The sequence below is a fragment of the Neurospora tetrasperma genome (assembly GCF_000213175.1).
Source record: "Neurospora tetrasperma FGSC 2508 unplaced genomic scaffold NEUTE1scaffold_81, whole genome shotgun sequence".
NCBI classification, from domain to species: domain Eukaryota; kingdom Fungi; phylum Ascomycota; class Sordariomycetes; order Sordariales; family Sordariaceae; genus Neurospora; species Neurospora tetrasperma.
The window spans coordinates 5,352,033-5,378,454 of record NW_009799179.1 but is presented as its reverse complement, the minus strand read 5'-3'; the positions used below and the strand labels follow the sequence as shown (position 1 = coordinate 5,378,454).

Sequence of the window (26,422 nt, the reverse complement as noted above, 5' to 3'; positions counted from 1 at the left end):
CCTCTGAAGCATATCGAGATGGGCTGAGATTTGCGACGCTCGAGAGTTGGCGACTTGGCGAGGCCAGATGAGCGGTGGAGTGGTGGGAGATCGCGGCAGTCATTGGCTTTGCACCCCAGTTTCATACGATAGAAAAAAGGGTATCGAAGAGCGCCAAGACCCTTTAGGTAAAAGTTTACCTCTTGGGTGGTGAAATCCAGTTTCCATTCCACTTCGAATTCTGATTTCAGTCAGCTGCCGAACGCCCCTGCAGCAGCGTCATGAGGTGGTCGTGTGGTGTACACTACACTCCCGCATAACGTCAACCCTGGTTTTATTTGTTTGTTTGTTAGTGCGGGACTTCACTACGCACTCTTCGCAACTAGCTGTGTCGCAGGAACCACACTAATAAGCAACCCAGGGTTGAACTAGATACCGTGGAACTCGGTCAACTGGCAAATAGCTTTCCCTCTTTGAGTGCCCGACGGTAGTGTAAACACATGGAACACAAGCATCACACGTCTGTAAATGTCCGCAGTTACCTCGTGAATTGGGCGATCTCTGGGGGTGGCAAACTGAAGCCTTCATGCCTAAGGTGGTAGGTGGCAGCGTGTACGGGAAATAGCGATTTTGATCATCTTATAACCGTAGTTTCCTGTAGCGCTACTAGCGCCTTGGCTGTAATGTAGTGTAGGCCCCTAGTAGTGATGGCTTGTGCGTCTCCAAGATCAATGGACCTCTCACCGCCCAGTCGTGCTTGTCGAGTCTCGACCCTCCACTTCTGGTTTCGAATGCAGGTGAGATCGCCGCGCTGTGTCACTATGGCTCGAGTGAAATTCCTACCTACCGTGAGAATCGGCCTTCCGTGAACCGAGACATACCTCTACGCCAAGCACCAAGAGCTTGGGGAGGTGTCGATTATTACGCTTAGAAACCCACTTTTACTCAGGGAGATTCTTCCCGGAGGCGGGGTTTGGGTATCTCCCTACAAAATAACAAATTGGCCTGCCTCAGATGGCTCGGTTGACTGGATTAGCGAGCCGAGCATTCATGAGGACAGCGAAATAAATGCTGTTTAAGATTCCAGACAAAAGAGCAACCGTCATCAAAAAAATCCTTTATCGAAGACACAATACTCAAATGTAGTCACTGATATTGACTTGACGCCCGTGTAAGTGATTCTTGGTGTGACGGTATTGGTTGTGGCCTGGTGCGCCGGTGCGCCGGGATTCCCCACTTGGACCGTCAAGCTACCAACCCCGGTCTCTCGAGATTCAAGTCCAGGTATGATGTAGTTGACATTCCCTACAGAGGAAAACCGTCAAGTGGCTGGTAGTGTACACTCTAAGTACACGACCGTCAGGAACGAACCTTCACAAAAGAGCCCGCAAACTTCTGTCATGGAGATGATCATCTCGAGGAAAGGTTTTTTAAGAACGTTGACAGAAAGCTAACAACAGAGCTGAGCTGGTCAGTGACGGAGCTCCTGAGAAATACACATCCGGGGATGTAAAACTCCATGGAACTGGAACACCGTTCCCGCGCTCCCTGCAAATCGATCTTTACTGTGATCACCCAACCTTGTGAGGAGCCGCAGAGCAATACCGTCGACAAAGGTCTCAAAAGAGGCAAAGACACGCGGTGGTAACCTGGGGAACTTGGAAGACGATGCTGAGTCAGGAATGATGCTGGTCCTACGCACGAGCTGTCATGGATCGGGGCGCACAACCTCGTCGTCTTCAGACGAAGAGCTTCTATGGTGAGATAAAACATAAAATATCTTTTCTACCACATCGATGCTTCTCACCTTTCCCGTTTACTACTGGGTCATCATAAAGACAACCGTACCTTGTACTGTATCTTCCTGCTTTGCTCTCTTTCAAAGCAGAGTCGAATCTGGATAACTTGCGGACTCAAGCCGTAAGGCCCTTTGTTCCTTCCTTTTTCATTGCCATCTCAACATCTCCAGGGTGACAAATTCCCGTATTGCAGTCTTCATCAAACACCCGAGCTTCAGTTCACAACTGAAACCGAGCGCTCTATTCGAGCACCACTACGCACAAGATACAGAAAAGAGCTTCAGCCAAGGCGGCTTCTCTTCCATCATGTCAACCGCAGGAGCAACACAGAGCGCCGAAGCTCAAATGAGGAGACGCTGCGGAGGTTATCTTCCTATCGAGAGCTATGGCCTGATTGGCAACATGAGAACATGCGCCCTCGTGGGCATGGACGGCAGTGTGGACTTTATGTGCTGGTAACTCTCACAGCCTTGCCTCATAGCCATGTCTCTACTAACGTCTTCAAGGCCTGAATTTGATTCACCTTCCGTCTTCTGCCGTTTGCTGGATAAGGACAAAGGAGGCTACTTCATCATACATCCTTCTGCCCATCTCGGATGCACAACCAAGCAGCAATACCTGCCTTCTTCGAACATCCTTCAAACCAGGTACATCCATGAGGATGGTGTCGTTGATCTTGTCGATTTCTTCCCCAGGCCCATGAAAACCCAGACTGTCATCAAAGGACTGAAGGCGAGTGCCTACCGTGAGATGACAAGCGTCCAGGAGGAGCTGAAGCAATGGCTGGTCCGCCGTGTCGAATGTATCCGTGGAAAGTTCTCTTTGGGTAAATCCTTGCTTTTCCGTGTTTTGCCCACACAGATCTTATGACTTACATGACATTAGACGTCGAAATCTTCCCTGCGTTCGAGTATGCCACAGAGCCGCATACCACCACGATTCTACAGGAAGAAAACATACCCTTTGCTACCGAGAGCAAGACTGTGACGTTTCACAGCAAGAACGTCAAGCTCCAGCTTGATGTCAGCATTGATAGAGGAGAGGAAGAGTATCATAGCTATCCAACCGTCCGCTTCAAGAAAGTAATGAAGCCCGGCATGCTTGGTGAAGGTGTTGTTGCCAGCATCGACCTATTGGAAGGCCAAGCCGTCTCGTTCATTCTTCGCAACGACATCCCCAATCACGTCACGGAGCAGATCACAAACATGGTTCTGGACACTCAGCAGCATGGTACCCAGACCTACTGGTACAACTGGATCTCAAAGTGCAAGTACAAGGGCCGTTGGCGCGAGGTTGTTCAAAGGAGCTTCATGATTCTGAAGCTCATGACATACGAACCGACTGGAGCCATCATCGCTGCTCCAACATTCTCCATTCCCGAAGATATTGGCGGTGTCCGGTAAGTCAAACCCTTATCCTCCCTCTATCCTCGAATATTTATTGCCATTTCCTACCCGCACGTGAAACACTCGAACGTACCCTTCTTCTGACATCAAGCACCCCATCCACAGCAACTGGGACTACCGGTTCTCATGGGTCCGCGACGCCTCCTTCACCATCTACATCCTCCTCCGGCTCGGCTTCACCGAGGAGGCCGATGCGTACATGAAGTTCATCAGCGACCAGTTCTGTCGTTCGCGCTTCGCCAACGGCGGATTACCCATCATGTTCACGATCCGGGGCGAGACGGACATTCCCGAGCGGGAGCTGACGCATCTGGACGGGTACCGGGGCAGCAAGCCGGTGCGGGTGGGCAACGGGGCGGCCTTCCACCAGCAGTTCGACATCTACGGCGAGCTCATGGATGGCATTTACCTGTACAACAAGTACGGCAAGCCGATCCACTGGGACCTGTGGTGCTCGATCCGCGAGATGCTCAACTACGTGCTCACCATCCTCGACCACCCCGACATGTCCATCTGGGAGGTGCGCAATAACAAACAGCACTTTACTTACTCCAAGATCATGCTGTGGGTCGCCTTTGACCGCGGCTTGCGTCTGGCTGAGAAGAGAAATTTCCCGTGCCCTAACCGGGCCAAGTGGCTCGTGGCTAGGGATTCATTGTACGAGGAGATCATGGAGAAGTCGTACAACAAGGAGATGAAGTGCTTTGTGCAAAGCTACGAGAATCAGACGATCCTGGACTCATCCATCCTCATCGCGCCGCTCGTGTTCTTTATCGCGCCCAACGACCCCCGATTCTTGAACACCATGGACCGTATTATGCTGCCCCCTGAAAAGGGTGGGTTGACCAGCACCGGCCTGGTATACCGTTATGACACCGAGCAATCAGAAGATGGTAAGTCATCAATCAGCCTCGGCCACTTCAAAAAAGACTCCTTTTTTTTTCCCTTTTGCCTTCCACCCTTCCCTTCCCAAGCCATAATCACAAACCCACCCCATGTCACACTAAATGATCAACAATCCTCTCTCCTATTTTATTTTCTAAAGCTACAGCTGACACACCACACCAATTCGAACAGGCGTTGGAGGCCGCGAAGGTGCCTTCTCCATGTGCACCTTCTGGCTCGTCGAAGCCCTGACGCGCGCCAGCGTCTACGAGCCCAAGTACATGGTGCGGGCCATCAACCTGTTTGAGAACATGCTCAGCTTCTCGAACCACCTGATGATGTTCTCCGAGGAGATCTCGCGCAGCGGCGAGCAGCTGGGCAACACGCCGCAGGCTTTCAGCCACTTGGCGCTCATCAGCGCCGCTTTTAACCTCGATCGTGTATGCGAGTTCAACCATTAAGAGCAGAAGGGAGGGGGGGGGGGTTGTGTCTTACGTGATGATGATGATGATGATGGTGATGATGGTGATGATATGGATGGTTTGTCTGTTCTGAATCTGAAAGGAGCGATGATGTGCTACTAGTGAGCATTTGATGTGACTGATTCAAGGCACTCGCTGATTGTTTGGGGAAGGTGTCGAGATCATCTCGATCTCTACTGGCTGAAGGTGGGTTTTACTGCTCTAGTTAGATCATTCACGTTTGGCCTTGTTGTGAGTGAGGATTCGGTGATGCTTGCAAAATAAAAAAAGGAAATCAAATGCGTGAAACCGTAGAAACAGGCATTGGTGATATACTACAAGGCTGATAACGCAAATATTCGCACACGTTACATCTGACATACATTGGAACCACTTGTTGACACTAGTGTTTTCTAATTCGGGGAATACACCAGACGAAAGCCGGGATATCAACATACCGTCTCCAAACGATCGCTTCCTAAACCCAGACATCCATAACGCCCCTATAGTTCTTTTGAATGCACAAGTATCTCAATACGCAATGGTCCTTAATGCCCTAAGGTGAAGCACGAGAAAGTGAACCCGGCCAAGACACGATCAGCCAAGCAACTTTAATCCGCCTTTAGTCTTCTGACCAGGCTTGGTCACTCCACTGCCATGCGCAGGTCCAAGATGCGGCTCATACCCGCCGCCCGCACCACCACTACTGCCGCCTCCATCATGACCCACACCGGCGCCCATCCCACTACGGCTCTTCTTCTCCTTATTCTGAGTGTTCTTCTTATCCTTCCATTTGCCGCCCTTTCGATCGTCCTTCAGCACCGTCGGCTTGATCTCCGTCTTGGCCTTGTGCACCACCACCGGATGACTCTGGATATACTTGCCATTCATCTCCTTCGCCGCCTGAAAGAAGTCCTCGGGGTCGCTAAAGCTGACAAACCCGAACCCTTTGCTCTTGGTCGTCCGCTTGTCGCGCACCACTTTCGCTTTTTGCACGCTCTTCCAGCGTGAAAAGGCCTTGAGGAGCGACTCATCTGTTGTCTCGCCTGCTAGGTTGCCCACAAAAAGACGCAGGTGCGAGGGGTCCCATTCAAGCAAGGTGTCGTCTGTCCACTTCTTGCCGCCGCCTTCGCGCACTACTGTCTTCTTCTTCTCGCCGTCGGCACCCGTCGCGCCGCTGCCGTTGTGGGCTGCGTAGGGGTCGGTTGATGTTCCTGCTGCTCCTGCTGCGGCGGCGGCCGCGGCGGCCGCGGGATCCATCGCTGCGCCGTAAGCGGCTCCGTATTGAGCGGCGCCTGCACCGTAGGCACCGGCTGCAGCGCGCGTACCGGGAACGTTGCCGGCACCGCCAACCTTGTTGACGGCATTGTTGGGGTCGTTGGGGTCTTTAGGCATGTACGCGCTCTGCCACGCCGCTATCTGCGCCGCCTCGACGGGGTCGTAATTGGCGTCATGGTGATGACCATGGTGGCCGGCGGTCGGGGCGGCGTTCGGAACGGGAAAGGGGTTGCGGATCTGGGGCGGGGTGGAATAGCTGCCGGTGCCGGGTGTGCCGTATCCGTATGCGGCTTGTTGTTGATAGCCTGCTGCTTGGGGGTAACTGCTGTATGTCGTGTTTGCTTGGCCATAGCCGCCACGGCCACCTCCTACGCCGGGAACGGCTGGTTGATGAGCGCCGTATGGGGTGGGCGCGCCATAGCTGCCGGGCGCGGCGGCGCCAACAGTCGGGCCATAGCCGGGAGCCGCCGTATACGACGAGGTTGCTGCCGCGGTTGTTGGGGTTGCGGGATAGCCTGGAGCTGGAGATGGAGATGGGGCGGCGCTGAAGGACCGCGCAGAATGGATCGCGGGTTGGAAGGCAGGCTTGAAGCCGCCGGGCTGCTTTGCTGGTGGCGGTCGGGGAGGCAGCGACGGATGGGTCGTGCTTTTGGAGACACCTGGAGGACCGGGGTACGACATGATGAATTTCTCGCGCCGACAAGAAAGAGAGACACAACTTGGTTCAAGTCTGTTTGTGGTGCTTGTTTCACGTACCTGTGAGCCCAGCCCGGCAGTGTTTTGCGCTTTGTGGTAGGTATCCTCCTGTGATTAGGTACTGTCGGGCTTGTCCGGTCAACAGTTGGCTCACGAGAGTTGCAGGCAAGAGATTGTAGAGATACTATGGGTTGTGGTTTTGTTAGTCGGGATCGCGAATTGACCTAATCAGGCACGGACGTCGGTGGTTGATGGAGAAGTTGATTGTCAGTGCAGACTACAGCGAGGCCATGGACGGGACGGCTAAATTCCATTTGTGGAGTCCGGCCGAAACTGACTGAACCAGCTGGAGTCGCGGTGGACTGGAGACCGGTCGCCAATCCGAGGTGAACGGTGAACCTTTGGCTTGGCAACTTCTCCAACTTGAATTTCCAATCCGTCACACCCCGGCCGGACTGGTGTGACCACTGGTCCATCACAGGTGCCGCAGTGCAGTGCTTTTCGGGCCGATCAGCCACAAGCCAAGGTCGGATTCTCCAGTATCGATACGTAATCAATCAATTACATGTGGCGGTGCTCTCCCTCCAAACTCCTTGCGGATGACGATGAAAGAAAGATGGGTGGGTGGCAACGAAAACCACGAAGCAATTCACGAGTTCAGTTGCGAAGAACAAAATCAATCACCATCCTCGCAACGGTTAATCACACCCGTTGTGGTGGATACGTATTTTGAGCTGACTACAAGTCCGGGTATGCAGTAGACGCAAAAACATCCACGAGGTTGACCCCCACGCCCCCACCAGTTTTCAGGGTTGGGTATAGTTATGACGGGAATTTCATCTGCATGTATCGTACTGCAACGTTTGCTAACTATCGTAGTTAACAATTCCTATGTCGAGGTGCCAGTAAGGCAGCTGAATGACAGGTGACGGCCAGCACATTACTGACCTAATGTATGCTTTCATCCAGTATTCAAGCGTCTTAATATACCTATGAATCTGATTTCTTGGAAATTCTTGATTGGAAGGATTCCCGAAGTAACTGTAGCCGATGTATTTTATGAGTTATCATCATGGTCAGGTGAAAGTTACCATGTGAAATCAATGGAGGGGCCCGTGGGGAGCTGCACCTCATTCTTACCCCTCGTCCGGACTTTTTCTTCTCACTCCTGGCCCCGACTTCCAAGCTTCATGACCTATTTGGGGGCCCGGTACTGGTGAGATGAAGAACTAGAGGTACTAATATCAAGTTCTGGATAAGGCGCGAGCAGAAACTTCCCGAGAGGTCTTATATTTCTGGCGCAAGATAGCAAGCTCTGTACCGCAGGCTAAACTTCTATCTGTGGTTTGTCTGTTAGTGTCCAAATAGCGATGACTCCGCAGCAAAGCGATGATGAAGTTGGGTAAGCTTGCATATGTTTTGGCAGCACGGGAATCAGATGATCGTGTGGGGGATGGGGGTCAGCAGAACGAAACAATGGAGATGTGGACAGTTGATAGGTACAAGGAGAAGTTGGGCCTTTTTTATATTGGTTGTCAGGCTATTCCTGAATACACAGGTCCCTATGCTCTTCTCGCTGTCACATTCTGCGTATAAATTCCTCGGGTCCCATGAACAAGCATATTGGAATACCAGGCCAACTCATGATGCTATGACAATAGCGGCTTCCATTCCGTGGCGCTCGGCAGTTGGTGGCTAAAACCATGCCGGCTCATCCGGAGTTGCTTACTATCGATGCTTATGACCAGATATTAATGGGTGAGCATCGGGACACTGGTAGAATGAGGAGCCAAGCGGAATGGACGAAAAGTTCCCAGAGGCTGCGGAAAGAAATACTAGCTACTGTACATGATCGCAAATCTTTATAGTGAAGCTTACCGAATATGCAAGGTGACCAGTAAGCATCTGGGTCATCCGAGACTGTTTGCCATAAAGGGGCATTTGTCTTGACAGCCACAAAGCAATGCTTCACGATCATCGTAATTGGTGTTGGGACGGCTGGGAGCTTGAATGGCACGCAAAGACCAAACTAGGGGTCGCGGGCGATGAACCTAACCGTTTCCGTTTGGTCCGTCATAGGTTTGGAGGAGCATGAAGGAAGGACAGGATTGCGAAACCGCAACAGACTAAAAACACGCGTTGGCAGGGGTGGCTGGGGGTGAACAAACTTACAAATATAAAGACAAAGCTGCCATCCTTGTGCTACTTCAGTCGACTTTGTGAGTGCTCGACGGATATGCCTATCGGCCCTGCTGTACATAGTAAACGAGAGTCCAATGACCTCCATGAGCATCCCCGATAACCAGCTTGCTTAACATTCTTGACCGTTATTTTGGGTAGAGATGTATGGTGCTGAGATATATACCTTGCCGGGTTTGCCTCTCGTACCGGCTCGGTGCACATTGGCATCAAAAGCCAAGCTCTCTAGGTTGGAATGGTTGACCTCAACGAAGTGGTGAATGAGTGGATCGTTTCGCACCATGGCTGATCCAGACCAACAAATGGGACATGGAGCCTTCCGATCCCGCCGCGGGGGTTTTCTGAGGCAGGACGGCGGAATAATTTCTTCCAGGTCCACGGAAGAAAATGCCGGGCTATCCATTCTGCAGCTGTCATCGCACCGTACGGAGATCAAGTTTGGAAGGATGAATACCCCATTCCATGTCCTCGGGACAAAAGATGGGAGAGGGCGAACACTTGCCCACTCGACTTTCCATAACATCGACTGAATGATGCAGCGAGGCAACGGCGATCGCGACTGGCTGTTGTCTCCCGTGGGTGCAAATGTCAAAAAGTGAGATGTCCAGAGCGGACGACAAGAGTGGAACTCGTGTGCTATCGCCGGTCTGCAACTAGGGATATTCTACCGAAAGGTACAGGCCAAGATGATGCAGGGCCTGTTCGGATTTTGGAAGTGTTTCCACTTGTTACATTTTGGCTTGCCCACTGCCACGCTGATTGACTGCCCATTGACCCCTCCGAAGTCGAAGGCTCCAGGATCCCTCTCCAAAGTTTCGTCATTACCTCAGCTCGCAGGTACATTCTTTATTTGACCCCCTCCCTCCCCCCCCCCCCTCCAATTGGAAATCCCTCTTCGTTGAGTAATCTCATCTTTTCCAACTTATTTATCTTGCCTTTTGCTTCTTGTTCTTCCAAACAACCAAACGCTTGAGAAATCGTAAACCAAGATACCCTACAAAAGCCTACAAGATGTCTGGACCTGTGTAAGTCCTTTTCACTACCCCGCCTCCCCCGCTCTACCCGCCTGTGAACGTTCTCTGTTGGAAGCTCTCGATCTTGCCACGGCGCGCATTCTGCTGGCGGTCAGGATGTGACTGTGTGTCGACGAGGGACCTCTTTCAAAGAAGCGATAGTCCTCTCGCCGTGATGTGTGACGGAAAGAGCTTGCTTGTCCTGTTTGCCCTGCATACCAACTGAGTGCCTCCAGCGCTCGCCTAGCGAACATCATTGTTGGCGGAGCTGTGAAGCCGGGCTCCCAGTCCCAATCTCAAAGTCAGACAAGTGCTAACGATGCCCCAAGCGCTGATATCGGCCTCATCGGCCTGGCCGTCATGTAAGTTAATGCTCTTCGAGCATCCCCCTCAACCGTGCCGCACGGGGCCTCGCTAACGTGGTGTGTAATAGGGGTCAGAACTTGATCCTCAACATGGCCGACCATGGCTTCACCGTCTGCGCCTTCAACCGTACCGTTTCCAAGGTCGACCATTTCCTTGCCAACGAGGCCAAGGGCAAGTCGATCGTTGGTGCCAAGTCCACCGAGGAGTTCGTCTCCAAGCTCAAGTCCCCCCGCCGCATCATGCTCCTCGTCCAGGCCGGCAAGCCCGTCGATGACTGGATCGAGACTCTCCTCCCCCTCCTCGAGAAGGGCGACATCATCATTGATGGCGGTAACTCTCACTTCCCCGACAGCAACCGCAGGACAAAGTACCTTGCCTCCAAGGGCCTCCACTTCGTTGGTTCCGGTGTCTCTGGTGGTGAGGAGGGTGCCCGCTACGGCCCTTCGCTGATGCCCGGTGGTGACGAGGCTGCCTGGCCTCACATCAAGGACATCTTCCAGTCCATTGCTGCCAAGAGCGATGGCGAGGCCTGCTGCGAGTGGGTCGGTGACGAGGGTGCTGGCCACTACGTCAAGATGGTCCACAACGGCATTGAGTACGGTGACATGCAGCTCATCTGCGAGGTCAGTAGCCCCAATGCACTCTGCCATACGTGGTTTTTGAGGCGAATGAGGACACCGTTTAACTGATGACTTGGTACAGGCCTACGACATTATGAAGCGCGGTCTCGGCCTCTCCCACAAGGAGATGGGTGATGTGTTTGCCAAGTGGAACAAGGGCGTTCTCGACTCGTTCCTGATTGAGATCACCAGGGATATCATGTACTTCACCGACGATGATGGCACTCCTCTCGTCGAGAAGATTCTCGACAAGGCTGGCCAGAAGGGTACTGGCAAGTGGACTGCTGTCAACGCCCTTGACCTGGGCATGCCTGTCACCCTCATTGCCGAGGCTGTCCTTGCTCGCTGCCTGTCTGGCATCAAGGAGGAGCGTGTCAAGGCCTCCACTAAGCTCGAGTTCGTTGGCCGTGCCAACAAGTTCGAGGGTGATAAGGAGCAGTTCTTGGAGGACCTCGAGCAGGCTCTCTATGCTTCCAAGATCATCTCTTATGCCCAGGGCTTCATGCTCATGCAGGAGGTATGTGGATGCGCAGAACAGACTATCACCGAGGTGCGATTGCTAACGCTATTTTGATCACAGGCTGCTAAGGAGTACAACTGGAAGCTCAACAAGCCTTCCATTGCCCTCATGTGGCGCGGTGGTTGCATTATCCGCTCCGTCTTCCTGAAGGACATCACCGCTGCTTACCGCAAGAACCCCGACCTCGAGAACCTTTTGTTCGACGACTTCTTCAACAAGGCCATCCACAAGGCCCAGCCCGGCTGGCGTGATGTCGTTGCCAAGGCTGCTCTCCTTGGTCTTCCCACTCCCGCTTTCTCCACTGCTCTGTCGTGGTTCGATGGCTACCGCACCAAGGACCTCCCCGCGAACCTGCTCCAGGCTCAGCGCGACTACTTCGGCGCCCACACCTTCTTGGTCAAGCCCGAGTACGCCAACGAGAAGTACCCCGAGGGCAAGTACATCCACGTCAACTGGACTGGCCGCGGCGGCAACGTTTCCGCTTCCACCTACCAGGCGTAAAGAGAGTACGGTATGGAATGGATATGATATGTTGGTCAGGAGACGATCTAGACATTGGGAAACGGTTGCTTCAGTGTTTTGGCAACTAACGAAAGGGTAAACACGTAAGATGCATCAGCCAAGATGCCGATTTATGGTATGAACTGGAATTAAAAAGTGGTACTTTAGCATGAACTGGAATTCGAAATTTTTTTCTCCCACTCGCAGTGAACAAGAACTATGATGCTGTACCGCATTGAAACCAGTGAAGAATACCTGCGATCCATGCCCGTCCGATCGTGCAGGGACGGAAGACTAGCTACTGCCGGCGGCTCAGGAGTAGTGAAGAACGAGACCGCTGAGACGGACACTGAGCATTGGAATACAGCGACAAACCGTTGGTTCAGACTAGGGAATGTGGTTCCTCGCTATCTATGAGATGTCCTCTCCGTACCTTTCCACGTTCCATCCTGTCGAATGATGGTGTATGCAGCGATTTTGTAACCAGGCTGAAACGGGGCCACTGAGAGGCTCGAGTCGACATTAGGCCAGCAGCGGTTATTTCAATCATGACAAACATTATTACAATGGTTTTGTCAAGATGCAAGTCACCCGTGAGCATTTGAATAGAGTTGGCTAGGTTGAGCCAGGAGGTAGTCACGTGTAACTGTACTGTTGTGGGGCTGCCGCCGCCAAGCGGCTCTATTGCCTGCCGCTGTCACTGGCTGGAACTTGCCCGCCTGCGTAGCTTGGTTCCTGGACGGAAAGTTCCCTTGTCAATCCACGAAGCGCGCAACGCCCCGGAAATCCACCTCAAACGCGACGGGACAAGGCACCTCGTTTTCCAATCATCATCCACGAGTACATCCGCCATTGACAACGCCAGAAGATAATATTAGCTTTACTACTAGCTCCCCGGATTGACATGTTCACACAGGAATAATCCTCACTTCACAATATCTCCTCTTTCCAACAAACCTCACATTTCAACCTCGACCAAAGCACAATGGCTGGCGATCCGAGCCAAAACGTGCACCAGGACTTGGTATGATGTTCCTTGACAGCATAGCTCTGCATTATGCATCGTTTTGCCGACTGGTATGCCTTTACAGACGACTAACCCAAACTTTTCCGATAGCTTCCTCATGTGCACCTCCTTTCAACCTTCCGTTATGCGTTTCAGCCTAGGGTCGAACTACCAGAGGTCACAAAGTGGTTGACGGCCGCACCCAAAATCGCCCGTGACACGGCTCCATTCTTCTGGACATACCTCGACTGCCCCAACGATGGGTCCATATACCTGACATGGCAACCTTCAGCCCGTAGAGGCGTTGAGTTCTCCAGCGATGGATATATCTGGTCGGGTCCCGAGATCTTTTACCATCAGCCTGCCGGGAACGGTTTGGTATGACACTCTTTCTGGGCTTGCGGCGTTCCTGGGCGTGAGAATTAACTTTGGCGAATAGGTGCTCGAGGCTTACATCCAACGATCGGGATTCAGACCAGGGGAGCAGCACACGATACACTCTCGAAAACGGTTTCGCCTCGTTCCCGGCCCAGCGCCAGTGCCAAATGCACCACAGGTGGACCCTAATCTCTGGATTGTGCATTATGGACCTGCCGACAAACAGGATAGGATCCACGTACAAATGGTTTCCGTCAGCCCCCAGATGCAACAGGTCATCAACTATCGCCAGCAACTTTTCCAAATGGGCCAGATCGTCAAGAAGGAGTTTATGCTATCGGATCGTGTGAACTGGCCACAACTTCCCCTTCCAGGACGGGGTCAGTCGATGTACGCTCCGCCCATGCCGCCTCGCCACATTCCTCCGACAATGGCTTACCCTCCGCATCCGGGTGCAGTGGCCGGCTCATCCAAGCGCAGGGGTGGGCATGGACAGCCACCAGGAGCACATCCGAGCCAGATGGCAGGAGGCCAGCTGCAAAGCTTGGAAGGTGCTTTTGATGACGAGGAGGATGTGTCCCGTGGTGACCTTTTCGACCACCTTACGCTACGCGAGGTGAGCATCGCTCGGTATCAACAAAATCACGAATGGATGGAGGAAATCTTGTCTTCTCCCTATCAAATTGGCCAGATAGAAGTTTCCGACCTGGGACTGGGACGCAAAGGCGCGCTCGCCTCGCTTACAGAGGGTATTTTTGAGGCACAGAGTACCGAGGCGGTAGATCATGGGCCTAAAAAGCCTTATACGGGACACTTGGCCCCAGGGGTGGCAGACGAATTTCGCAAGCGTGTATTGGAGAAAAACAAGGCCGACATGGAAGAGATTGCGCGGATGAAGGCCGACCACGAGAAGGCTCTAGCGAGCCTGAGAAAGCATTCGGCTATCATGCAAGCAGAACAAGATTTGCGTTTCGCGGTTCAAGAAACTGGTTCGGAAGCCTGGCGCCTTGAGGGACGTCTCGAAGATGACGAGGATGGCAGTAGCCCGCAGGGTCAAAGGAACGCCAAAGCATTGGAAGAGATTCTTGCCAGCGTTGAAAAGATTGTGGGAAAGCCTGCCACGGTTGTCCATGATGTTCATCGAGTTGAGGATGGTGGCTACCAAGAGTCAGCTCCTGAGCCAGAACCCAGCCTTCCACCGGTAGGACAGGCCCCTCCCATGTCTCGCCAGCCATCGCAAGCCGGCTCTCAAGCTAGCGGTGCAATCATTGGTGATTCCGACATTGATATGGGAGGTACCGCGGCCGGCCTGCTTGACCAAATGAATACTGCCGGCGGTTTCTCGACAGCATCAACCCCTCAAGCTCTGAATCTTTCGGCGAACCCTTCGAGTGCTGCCACTCCTTCAGCCCCCAACGTGGCCTCACCTCTACCACCTGCAACTAATCAGGGTGGGGATGACATTAGTATGGAGGACGCTGACGCAGAAGCCTCAGCGAAGGTTGCAACATCTGCGCCCGATCAAGTGCCCGCTGCTTCTAACCCTTCGGGTGCCACAACTGCCTCTATCCCCCAACCGCCAACGACGGCTGGCCACAGTGATGCTGTTGGCGTTCCTGCTCAACAGGTTACCCAACCTCCGAGTAAACCCGCATCAGTGGCGCCCACCCCATCAGGCGAAGGTATTGACTTCAGCTCACTAGGCGATCTCGATACCGCCGGCGAGGCCCTCGCTGGCTACGACCCGCCTAGCGTTGGGCCAGGTGGCGATGATTTGGGAGATCTGAACATGGATATGGAGGACTCTGCGTTTGGGGATGCCTTCCACGGCGTCAGCCATAGTGCCGGTGCTGACCAGTCCTCTCCCGGAGCTGGGCTTGGTAGCGCCGGGAACACTCCACCTGTCTAGGCGGATACTGGTACCAACGCTTCCTTGCAATCAGCGCAACAAACACAGCAAGACCTGGAGGGACGAAATCAAAGCCTGGTAGACAAGCGTGGAGGTCCATGGACTCATGGAACCGAGGAGGACGATAAAGCCCTCATTAAAGCCCACTCCGAGGACGCGGCTATGCAGAGATACGAATAGATTTGTTTCCCTCCAGAACCTATAGATCGGTACGAGAACGAATGCACTTGTATCACACTGCTTGTGGACTAGCTGGCAAGACACGACTTTGCTCACCACTTAGTCTGAAGGGCGTAGCTTCAAAAATATCCAAAGTTCCTTTTTACCCCACAAAACCGTTGACGAGTTGATGGAACGCCACAGTAAAGTCTGGCCCAGCCCATTCTGAGAGAGTTCATCACTGGACTTCTGCTAAGGAAGATTTGTTGCTCACCGCGGGAAGGTAAGGGTAGCGCTAGTCAAACCGTCCAGCGCACATTATTTGCCCACAGGGCTCTTGAAGCATTGAGAAGCCGTCACTGTAAACTCAACCCCAAGGAGACCCATTAGAGCGAAATGCCTTGCTGCTATCCTTCCACGTAGCGCACGGGACGGCCTAGTTCAGCCCGAAGATTCAAACGGTGGTACAAGCGACGAGGTGGTGGGCTTGAGTATGGGTTGTTTTCTAGTGACTCTTTGAATAATGGTCATTCAGGATGAGGATAACTGATCATATCGGCGTGCGTTTGTGTCCGCTCATGTTGATGGGACGCTAGGAGGATTGAGGCGTGCTGTAGGGAATCAGTTAACAGGTAGGGAGCATCCTATACTCCTACTATGCAACGAAAAGGAGAAAAGAACAAATTAATGTAGTTAGGTTGGTGTACACTGATCGAACCGCTTGCAATGATCGCGGTTCCACCACTTTCTAGTCTAGATGGTTTTGTTGTAATATTTTGGTTCCCCTGTACCACTGCACTCCCTTTCCTTGCTGTATTCGCAGATTCCGTCGGTATGCGTATAAGATGTGTACTACATTTCGATCAAGGTGCATTCCACTTTTTGATGGTGTGAAAACTTGGAAACATGGCATGGCAGTCAGTGCTATAGATCAAACATCAAATTAACTCTTGCCTCGTGTTAAGGAAAGGCTTCCGTACCTTTTTTTGGCCTGCACCCCAAGGTAGTAAAATTGATGATAAGAAAACTTGGGTTTGATACCCCTCGCTCTAATTGAAAACCTTTGGTCCCGTCTGGGAATAATATCTACTTTCTTATCTTTATGTACGACACAGCAAGTGGCATCCAAAAGTGCAGAAAACGCAAAACGGGGCATGGAATTGTACTGTACCACCATTTTTCCCATTCAACCAATGTCTAAAACTGTGTTGTCTAGAATTTGTCTATAATCGAGAGTTCTGACGGCGAACTAGACTACAAAGTAAGCGACACCTCCCTCACGTGGATTTTACTATAAACAATGGAACCCCGATGAAGCAGAGAGTTTACCTATCTTATTACTACAAGAAATCACAAGCACAGGTTAACTTTCAGATAACTTTCTCGACCTTTTTATTTTTTTATTTGTTTGTGGATCATAGATACGAAGAGTTGTCGCCGTGGTTCGCCTTGTTCATTCTTAGACTAAATAGAAGAACTTGTGTACTTCCATAGTCCGCGGTGCGTGTAGTGTAGTATACCCGTGAGCATAAAAGCTTGTGCCACACTCAGCCTGGAATACAAGCCTGGAGACTTTCTCTGGAAGAGAGTACTTACTTAAGTGCATCTAGTCATAGACAAATCAAGCCTGCCAAACTGTCTTCGATTCCATGGGTTCGTTTGTAATTGGGTTCCCGTTTCCCTTTCTCTACTAATGAATTGGAAGAACACCTTGTCTGAGATCGAGAGGTTTGACGTTGAGCAGGGGAGTGGCGAGTGGCCGGGGAATTAAGAGTAACTGCCATCGCAATTTGTACTGGAAGGGGACTTTCAGATAGCCTTCTGAAACTTTATTTCACAAATGCACGAGTATTGTAGGTGTCACATTGGCTCATCATGATTCTATTCGACTAAATGACTACAAGGTAGTAAGTAGCGCGTATGCCTTTTTGTGTCAGCTGCTCAATGTCGTCCATCGATCCCCATCTCGGGCTTCGCATTGAATGTCGTGACATGTCGTGTTGTGTCGTGGCGTTATCGTAGTTGGAACAGTCTTGACGCGAACATCGTGATTGTCCGTATATCGTTCTCTGATCCATGAAAGGCATATGGGTTCTTTTGATATCAGAACTCTTCATCAGTAACCAGCAGCTCGTGACAAGTACAACGTATGGGCTCATGAAGTGTTGCCAAAACCACCGAAACAAGGTATCATATCCATTTTGTTTTGACTCTTCGTCAAAGTTCATTCGGCGGATTTCATTCAGTCGGCACTGCCTCTACGACACATTTTTACTTGTGTACTGTTTCGTGCAGTTTTCCCCTGCCGGACCGGCCCATTGTAACTGATTTAACAAGCCCTCAAAGCAAGAACCGCGCCAGAAATGCTCAATTCCGAAAAGCCCCCACCCTTCAGCATTCTCATAGACTGCATTTAGAACTTGGCGAACTTCTTGACGGACTTGCCGGTGCGGGGAAGGACGCGGAGAACGTTGAAGCGGACCTGTAAGCATATCGTGTCAGCCTCGCCACAAAAAAAAAAGAGAGAGAGCCGGTTGATCGCTCGAAATAGCCTGACGCGTTTGGTGTTTCGCGCCAGATTTCAGGAGTCGTTCTCGGCCCCTCGGGAGGGTTGATATCGGGATGTGGACGTACAGTCTTGGAAAGGGGACGGCACTGGCCAACGGTAACCTTGTCACCCTCCTCAACACGGAAAGCGGGGGAGACGTGGGCGGCGAGGTTCTTGTGGCGCTTCTCGTAACGGTTGTACTTGGGGATGAAGTGGAGGTACTCGCGACGGATGATGATGGTGCGGTGCATCTTGGTGGAAACGACGGTACCGGACAAAATACGGCCGCGGATGGAGACCTGGCCGGTGAAGGGGCACTTCTTGTCTGTAGTAATAGGCAATTCATATCAGCCATTTGCTCCTCCTTCTCGTCTCATTTCGTCTCTCGTCAAATCGCCCCCCTTCCTTGCCGTCACCGCTCGCTTGCTCGTGATTTTGCTCTTGTTGTATCGCGTTGCGTGTTGTTCGCCTTCAATATTTCGTGCTGTCGCATGTTCTGTACTCGTCGGTTCGCATTTCGCAACAAAGCCGGCGGACGGTCGAGGAAGAGTCGGGCTGATCTGATAGACGTTCGTTTCACGGGTGTTCATGAAAACGTACCGATGTACTGGCCCTCAATGGCGGCAGCGGGGGTACGGAAACCCAGGCCGACGTCCTTGTACCATCTCCGGCCACCCTTACCCGGACGGGCAGACTTGACCTTGGTCTTGCTGTTGAGGAAGACTTTGAAAATCGAAGCTTGTCAGCGCGCCCAATTTCCCCATTGTTATCTTTTCCCCTGCATTTCCTCCCAGGTGCAAAAACTCACTGTGAGGCTGCTTCTGGAAAGCGCGCTCGCTCTGCACGGTCAGTTCGGTAGCCATCTTGCCGGTCGGGTGATGCCCAAGATGGTGCTATGGTACGTGAGAGGTGAGATTGGCAGGAAGGTCGAAATTCCACGGGGCTCACAATTTTGCCAGTTGGGGATATTTTTTGGGGCTTGAAATCCGAAAAAGTGTGGAAGCGGCGGTGCAAAGCCACACTTGAGCCGCCTTGACCACCAGGCACCTTAGCCAGCACCGCAAAACTCTGCCCACTGAGGGGTGTCTTGGCGCTCGAACCACCAGCAATTGCACCACACCAGCCACAAGTGTGCCTTAGCCACACATGCCTCGCGCACTATCCACTTGCGACTGGCTGATAGCGGGACATGTCCAGAACCGCGCACCACAGTCCCCCCCCCTCCGCACTCAGTAGGTACCTACGAGTTGCCGGGGCAGTTTGGGTCGTGAAACAGCGCCCTGAGATTTGTGTTTACGGCGCCCTTCACCCCCCTACCATTCGCGTGTTCACTGTTGCAAAAGTAAACAAGTCTGCCCCGCCGACGGGACCCTTGCGGCTGGAGGACCTGCCCGACCTAGCCTGAATCCAAAGATTGTGGAATGTCATGCGGATGCGCGCCGCCAAGCAGGGGCAAGTCGCGTCCAACTACCAAACCTAGGAAAAGAACGTCCAATGTAACTATACAATCATCTGCCCACACTTCGTCGATGCTGGTGCGCCACTTCATCTGTCGCCCATGAAAAACGGACATCACATACGAGACTCCAATTGAGAATTGGGAGAGGAAGAGCCAAACCCGTGAACGGCAGAAAGTCGACATGACGTCGCAACAAGATGTTACGCTTCCCCCGACGCGGATCCCGCGCAAATCGATAAGCGGCGGCTCACCGACGAAGAAAAGGGCAGAGAAGGACAATGCAACTGTTGATATCGGCGCTATGGGCGCTGGTCGCAAGAAGATGCGCAGTAAGAGCATGGGGCCAGGTAGTCTTGACATATTCAAGTCAGGCAATGGTAATCGCAGAGCCGTACGTTCATCAGCACCCCTGAACCCTTTCTGGTTAGGTAGTTAGACATGACACTTAATAGCCATCTCACTGTAGTCTCTGGCCGTACCATCACGTCCACCCCCAAGGTCCATTCTCAAGCCGACCTCGCTCCCAGAAATCCCTACATTTAAATCGCGACAATCCGGAAGCCAGGTCAGCGGCACCGATCAATCGACGAGCTCATTTGACAGCGGCGAGGGCGGGACCAGGGTAGCCGTACGCACTGAGGAGGAGCAGCAAGCAGCTGCCCGAGAGCGCGAGGAAAAGGAGCGGGCACAGGTTGAGAAGGACAACAACGAGCGAAGGGAAGCGCGCAGAAAGTCACTGGCCAACAGGAGAGTGTCCTTTGCCGCCGAAGCCACCCTGCACACCTTTCATGAGATCGAACTTCCCCAAGATTCAACTACGTCTACAGATACAACACGCCGCGCATCATCTTCGACCACCGCTCCATCCCCTGCCCCTTCGACCTTGGAAGCTTCGAAACCACTGCCTTCGCCCGATAACGCCGAAGATGACACCATTGCGTACGATTCCGACCTTGAGCATGCCGATAGTGTCGCCGAGATTCAAGCGGAGGAGATGACCGGGTCAAGCGATGACTCAGATGTTGAGGACGGCACTATGATGACGGTAGAAGCAGAAGAGTTGACCTCGGCCTCTATAGCAACACCACGCTCGCATTTCAGCGCAGACTCGAGCGGGGACTTGGATGAGAATCTCCGACTTGCGGCCCGAAGAGCTGTAACCCAACGACTGGATGAAGACGAAGAGGTTATTGCTGGGTTCGCAGGATGGGGAAAGAAAAACAATGCGCAGGGAAGCTCAAGCCAAGGCAGTGGTCAGCACACCCGTTCCAATCCCACACAGGCTGATCAGGTACCGGACACGGATATGGATGCGGATATGGATATGACCACTGCCGTGGGTGGGATCATCCGACGGATGAGTCCATCGCCTGAGGGAGACGATGGCGATGACATGGACATGTCGATGGACGTTACCAAGGCAATAGGAGGAATAATTGCACAACCAATACCATCAACCATTCAAGAGCATTCCGCTAGACCGGCTGCCAGGTCGCTTGAAGTTTCAACAACGTCGCGTGGTGATAGAACCATGGAGCTTCCAACAGCAGTACGAGGAAACCAACACAGCAGGGTTTCGGATGTGAGCCAGTTCGATACGGATGCTAATGAGGACATGTCAATGGAGATAACCACGGCAATTGGTGCAGTGTTGGGCGGGACCTCGTTCGGCAACGCTCTTCAGGAATCTCGGCCGACGACGAACAATGGAACGAATGATGAAGAAGACGAGGCTTCCATGATGGATATGACTGTCAGTGTTGGCCAAATTCTACGGGACAGGCCTGGAAACGAGGCAAATGACACCCAAGCGATGGACATTACAGCGGTAGTGGGTGGGATCATCAAAACAGCCCCAACTCCTCAGCAAGGCTCGACAAGCCAACCAATCACGGGGCCTACAGCTAAAGAGAATGTCCGTCCTCTCACATCTACGGCTGTGATTCGAACTTCTCCTAAGCGGCAGAGATCGGCGGTTGTAGATGAGAATGGAAGCCCTGGCCTTGCTGCCTTCCAGAACAATGGTCTCCGTCAAAGTTTGTCGCCTGCGAGCTCAGTGGCAGCGGCGGGGCTGTCTAATGACGCACCAAGCTCGCCATTACAGAGCTCGCCGTTGAGGAGCTCACCCACTAGGATTCTGCCTACTCGAAGCTCTCCGGACAGGCGCCCTCTTGCAAGACAGCCCTCGCCAGGAAAGGCTCCAGAGACACAGCTGGGCACTCCGGTATCAAAACCTGCACCTAGAATGATTGGGAGCCGATCAAGTTCACCTATACGCGCGGCTTCGCCCATGGCGAAAACCACACCACTCAGCCTGAAATCGAAGCTCTTCCGTCAGGATCCCTCTACTGGGCTTAACACTCCACGCATTGTGTTGACACCACAGAACCGCCGTCTTTCTGGAGTTGGCGCTGACCGACCGGGATTGGGCTCGCCTAAAGTTGCAGAAATTATCGATCGCCGAGATTCCATTGGAGAGACAGCTCCTGACTTTGTTCCCAGTCAACCCGATGGCCAACGCCGAGCTGTGGCCTTTGCGGACCCGCGAATGATGGAAGCTGAGCTTGACAAAGAGAGGCGAGAGGAAGAAGAAAGAGAGAACAGTCGCCGGATCTTGGATCGAGAAGCGGATGGAGAGCGAGATGCCACTGTCAATTTGATGGAGATGATTCAGGGGCTCACGCCCAAGAAAAAGCCTTTACGTGGCCGAAAGAGCTTGGCCGTAGGAAGTGCAAGAGGTCTTTTGGGGAAGCGGCCCGTGGAGTTGGACCAGGATATTGATGAAGATACTCCAGAAAAGGATGGAGTAAAACGTTTGAAGGGACATCAAGGCAGTCCAGTCAAGAACATCAGGCTGCAGGCGCCTCCGTCCAAGGCCGAGACCACAACGGGCAGAGAGACCGTCTCTGAGTCTGTTGACCAAACAAGCAACAATACTGCCACACCAACTATACCCTCTTCTCCCACAAGGACAATGACGCCTAGAAATCAGGGTCGTTTCAAGTATGTTGCGAATGACCAGCCTACAATTACAATGGATTTTGACCACACCGGCCACATTGATGAGAATGCGGAGCAACGAGATGACGACGGAGAGCGCATTCATCTGCAGGACTTCCTCAACATGACGAGTATTCGGTTTATGGAGCTCACTACGACTAAACGAAGACACACTATTGCCCCAGGGGCTTCTCGAGACAGCACATCTGCGGAGGATAAGGATGTTACCTTTGAGAGTTGCGTGGTGGCTGGTGCCTGTACGGTGCCTATGCTAGAATTGTACCAGCATGTAGGTCAATCTCGCAAAACACAATATCATGTCCATTGCTAACCATCAAACAGTCCTGTCGTGAACTGAAGAAATACATCTCAGAGGGACGCCGCATTGTGCGCGATATCGAGACCGAGACCTTTGTGGAAAACCCGCCGTTGTTCAAGGAGTACATCTCGGCCACTCCGGAGCTTAAGCTTCTCATGGATAACCAGTTCAAGAACGTCAAGAGCCACGCGCGGCTACTGAGCAAGGCGATGTGGTACGAATGGCGCATGAAGCTACAAGAAGGACTCAAAGAGGGGCTCTTCAAGATCTCGGAAGGAATGGACAAGGACGACGAGCTTCTAAGGAAGCAGCAGGAGCTCTTGTCATCAGTCCTTCCCAGTCTGACCAAGCGGTACGGAGCTCTTGAGCGCGAGTTGGAAAATCTTGAGGCTGTCGAAAAGGAGCTTGAGGACTGCGACCCTGAGGACCTTGAGGCTGCTCGCGCGGAGCTTACCGAGCTTGACAAGACCATTGCTGAGAAGAGCAAGAAGATTGAGGAGCTTCGCCAACAGGTCGAGGAACATCAGGCGGGCGTTCAATCCCTGGCTGATCAGAAGCAGCAGTGCTTGGATGATATCACGGCGGCCGACAAGATTCGGGAGGAGTGCAGGGGGTGGAGCTTGACGGAGATCAGCTCACTCAAAGGTACGTGTTTACATTTTGGTGTTGCTCAGGTTCAGTTCTAGCAGATACTTACATGTCAGCAGCTCGTGTCGACGAACTGGAGAAGAACTCCGGCTGGGCCATTAACAAGATCGAAGCTTCGGTGATGTTCATGACCTACAAGCGAGAGATCGAACTCGCCTTCGACTTGGCCTCCTTTAAGCAACAAAACGAACAAGGACCCACTATCGACATCCGATACATCGCACACAAGCGCGAACGCAACGTCATTCCCTTGACACCAGAAAGGATTTTTTTCATCGAATGCATCAGCAGCCACCTCCAAGCTCTTTCACAATCCTCTCTATCCGTTAACCGCCTACTCACCATTGTCAGCGACGCGTGGGACAAAGCCGACGCAGCAGCCGAGCAGATCCGGCTTCTCAACCTGAGCTTTCCCAGCAAAGTAACTCGGACATCTGATACAACCCTCGAAGTCCGCTCCTCGCTGCTTTTGGCACCTCTACAAACTCGCGTCGAAGTTTGTCTAGTCCTGGAGAAAATTCTCAGCAACAAGAATAGCGACGCACTCGACATAAGAGTCACATCAGACGCCAAGGTCCTTTACGGCGAGCAGTTCACCAAGTCCAAGTTGAATGACTTTCTCAAGAATAAGCTCGGGAAGCAAGTGCTTGGGAAAAAGGAACAGCAGCAAGCTCGCGGCAACAAAAAGAAACAGCAGCAACAGGAATGGAGTGAGGTCGTATTAGAGTTGCACAAGCGGCTGATGGCGAAGGGTGCCAAGGTGGGGCATTCTGGGCAGACACAGTTGGCGAATGGGAGTGCGAATACGCCGCAGCACCTGCAGGGCCTACAAGACCAGGGGGTGGCGCTGAAGTAAACAAACGTTTTGGGTGTTTGGGAATTCGGGTGGCTCAGGTGGATGGTTGATGGAGCAGGGGTTCGACAGCGGCTGAATGACTGCACGCTTATAGGCTGACCCGTTGTGTACTCTACACAATGTTCACTACGACAGCGCCGTGTTGTCTCAGTTAAATGCCTGAAATCGGATGGATGGGGAGTTGTACGGATGAAGGATGTTCAAGTATGGCTTTTGAGTATCGAGTATTGGTATGATGATAGATACCCTTGGCTAGACTATATGGTTTACTGGCTACTGATCGTCCTCGCTTGATTGACCATGTCTTTGGTGTCTGTCTCTGGGAATACGCTATGGTGTTGAGGGGTTCGCTTTGTAAATGTCAAATGCCACGCTTTTGATGGACAATGAATGGATTCTTTGAGGTTTGCATGGATAAACTTGGCGGTCTTTAGTCTGTGTACTTTGCTTGTGGGCTTTTTGATATACATATTTTCCTTGGTGTGCCCTCAATCTGAATTTGCTTTATTGGCCGACTGCTGGCTTTTGTCCTACAACCTACTCCCTTGAGCCTTGACCAAGGAGAGGAAAAAAGAAAAGAAAAGTTCTCTCATCTCCATTCCAGGGGACGCTTTCTATCACATAGTTCCTCCAATCTTCGCGTTCAGCAATGCAGAAGCAACCGAGGCTAAGTCGTCAAGATGACCGCGACGTATAAAATTGGAGGATATAGATGACTACCTTACCCTGTTGTTCAATCTCAAGATATGTACCCGCCCCCGTTTCGTTGCGCATATAGCAAGATTCCAATGATAATGTGCATGGATTTCCCTTTCACATAATTGACCTTCACGGACTATCCACCAGGCGTGCAGGTAGGCACATACAATGTTTTTGTGGCCGAACAGATTCCAGGCTTCAATGTGGGCTGAAGAATAAAAGCTGTAAAAGAACCATAAATTTTAAACCAAGATCACACTGAACGGTGTAGCGACGGCGCTTCAAAGCGTTAGCATCGTTAAATGATACCTCTTGACATGGAGTTGAATGTTGACTGCATATATGAGGACCTGACATGACGGATGCAGTCGGCAGAGACAAATTTAAAGTAAATGGACCACATCTTTTGATATACCGCATCAGCGTGACAGATGATATTTGCGGCGATGACCAGACCCTTCATTTGACTGACTACCATGTTCCGACTCGTCCGGTTGGTTTACCAGTCATGATGGTGTATACACGCGGTACCTCCAGTCTTGATCTTGATAATGGACCAAAGTCCAAGTAAAATGATCTTTGGATCTTGATAGCAGAATGCACGACATAAATCGATGATCGCGAAACGTTTGCAGATGTTCATTGCGGTTATGGTTCGGTGCACACTACGGCTTCGACTCAGCTTTCTACCTATCTATCTCAATTCGTCCAGGCATGCGCATACTGCAATAAACCGCCTCTTAAATTACCCACTTTCGGCCTCTAATGTCTGGGTAGATCGGATCGTGCAGGTCTCGTACAAATTGCACGATGTAGTTTGCGATACGGCATACTCCATTCTAGATTCTCTATGTCTAAAACACCCCTTACCGAATCGCCCATTATAACCACATGAAGCCAAGAAAACTGCCTGAGGATATACTTGATGTTTGATGAAAGCGTATTGGAGGCAGTCAGCTGGTTTGGGGCATTTGGAGGCAAGTTCAAAATGGTGGGGAACGGAAAGTGGGTGTTGGAAAAAAAAACACAAAAAAACAAAACCAACCTAGGATGCCGGTGCATGGTACGTAGCTAGCAGATGCCAGACCATTAAATGAATCCCCATCAGCATCAAGTTCAACGACCAAGCAAAAGCTCAAAGTTTTTGCAAGAAACCTCTTTATTATCAATTTAACTCCTTGCCTTTGATCTATTTTTGCATTTACTTCGTTGATTTGGGGCCTTTGAATTTGAGTGTCATGATAGTAGCGAGAACACCAAGATAGAACCCCATCTCCACCACGTCATCGCACAAAACGTCCAACAAAGACGACGTAAAGGGAGGACTATGCATAAAGTGAATGGCCATGAGAGTAGAGTCTTGATTTCCAGTGGACTTCTAGTGTTTTGTTTCAAGCAAACACGAAAAGCCAAACGGTGGAGTGCGAGTGTCAAGGGAGTGTCAAAAAAGGACTCCAAGTGTAGCAAATTCACGCTATCATCACCATTCGACGCAGATACCACTCTAACGCATCGTACTACCAAAATAATTCTCTCAATTATTACTGCATGCGATGGGTGTAATCGACAATTTTTCCTGTCAACATCACAAATCCCAGGGTGATGACGTGAGAGTGTCCGCGCAGTGGCAGGCAGCAAAAGTCAACGGATTCTTGATTGTGATGATGTATCATCAAAAATACCTAATGACCATTCCTTGTTTGCACGATGAATCATGG

General features: G+C 51.8%; 6 protein-coding genes across 6 annotated transcripts; 4 read left to right on the top strand and 2 right to left on the bottom strand.

The window, feature by feature from the left end:
• Positions 1-2,084: 2,084 nt before the first annotated feature.
• Positions 2,085-4,530, top strand: NEUTE1DRAFT_142586 (uncharacterized protein; the record flags this gene model as incomplete). The annotated part of the gene is made up of 5 exons (XM_009858056.1): positions 2,085-2,233; positions 2,285-2,604; positions 2,664-3,177; positions 3,290-4,077; positions 4,262-4,530. The coding sequence occupies 5 exons, from the start codon at positions 2,085-2,087 to the stop codon at positions 4,528-4,530; spliced, it is 2,040 nt and encodes a 679-aa protein (XP_009856358.1).
• Positions 4,531-4,916: 386 nt separating this feature from the next.
• Positions 4,917-6,489, bottom strand: NEUTE1DRAFT_133314 (uncharacterized protein; the record flags this gene model as incomplete). The annotated part of the gene is made up of 1 exon (XM_009858055.1): positions 4,917-6,489. One exon carries the CDS (start codon positions 6,487-6,489, stop codon positions 5,128-5,130), a length of 1,362 nt encoding a protein of 453 aa, XP_009856357.1.
• A 3,225-nt stretch (positions 6,490-9,714) lies between these two features.
• On the top strand, positions 9,715-11,723 carry NEUTE1DRAFT_105693 (6-phosphogluconate dehydrogenase; the record flags this gene model as incomplete). The annotated part of the gene is made up of 5 exons (XM_009858054.1): positions 9,715-9,728; positions 9,953-10,078; positions 10,150-10,705; positions 10,785-11,219; positions 11,283-11,723. 5 exons carry the CDS (start codon positions 9,715-9,717, stop codon positions 11,721-11,723), a joined length of 1,572 nt encoding a protein of 523 aa, XP_009856356.1.
• A 944-nt stretch (positions 11,724-12,667) lies between these two features.
• On the top strand, positions 12,668-15,126 carry NEUTE1DRAFT_72641 (uncharacterized protein; the record flags this gene model as incomplete). Its single annotated transcript, XM_009858053.1, has 3 exons — positions 12,668-12,747; positions 12,841-13,107; positions 13,169-15,126. 3 exons carry the CDS (start codon positions 12,709-12,711, stop codon positions 15,014-15,016), a joined length of 2,154 nt encoding a protein of 717 aa, XP_009856355.1.
• A 1,914-nt stretch (positions 15,127-17,040) lies between these two features.
• Positions 17,041-18,666, bottom strand: NEUTE1DRAFT_118897 (uncharacterized protein; the record flags this gene model as incomplete). Its single annotated transcript, XM_009858052.1, has 4 exons — positions 17,041-17,657; positions 17,810-18,048; positions 18,324-18,446; positions 18,532-18,666. The coding sequence occupies 4 exons, from the start codon at positions 18,584-18,586 to the stop codon at positions 17,589-17,591; spliced, it is 486 nt and encodes a 161-aa protein (XP_009856354.1).
• A 685-nt stretch (positions 18,667-19,351) lies between these two features.
• Positions 19,352-24,005, top strand: NEUTE1DRAFT_91328 (uncharacterized protein; the record flags this gene model as incomplete). The annotated part of the gene is made up of 4 exons (XM_009858051.1): positions 19,352-19,573; positions 19,649-22,471; positions 22,525-23,146; positions 23,209-24,005. 4 exons carry the CDS (start codon positions 19,364-19,366, stop codon positions 24,003-24,005), a joined length of 4,452 nt encoding a protein of 1,483 aa, XP_009856353.1.
• Positions 24,006-26,422: the final 2,417 nt, after the last annotated feature.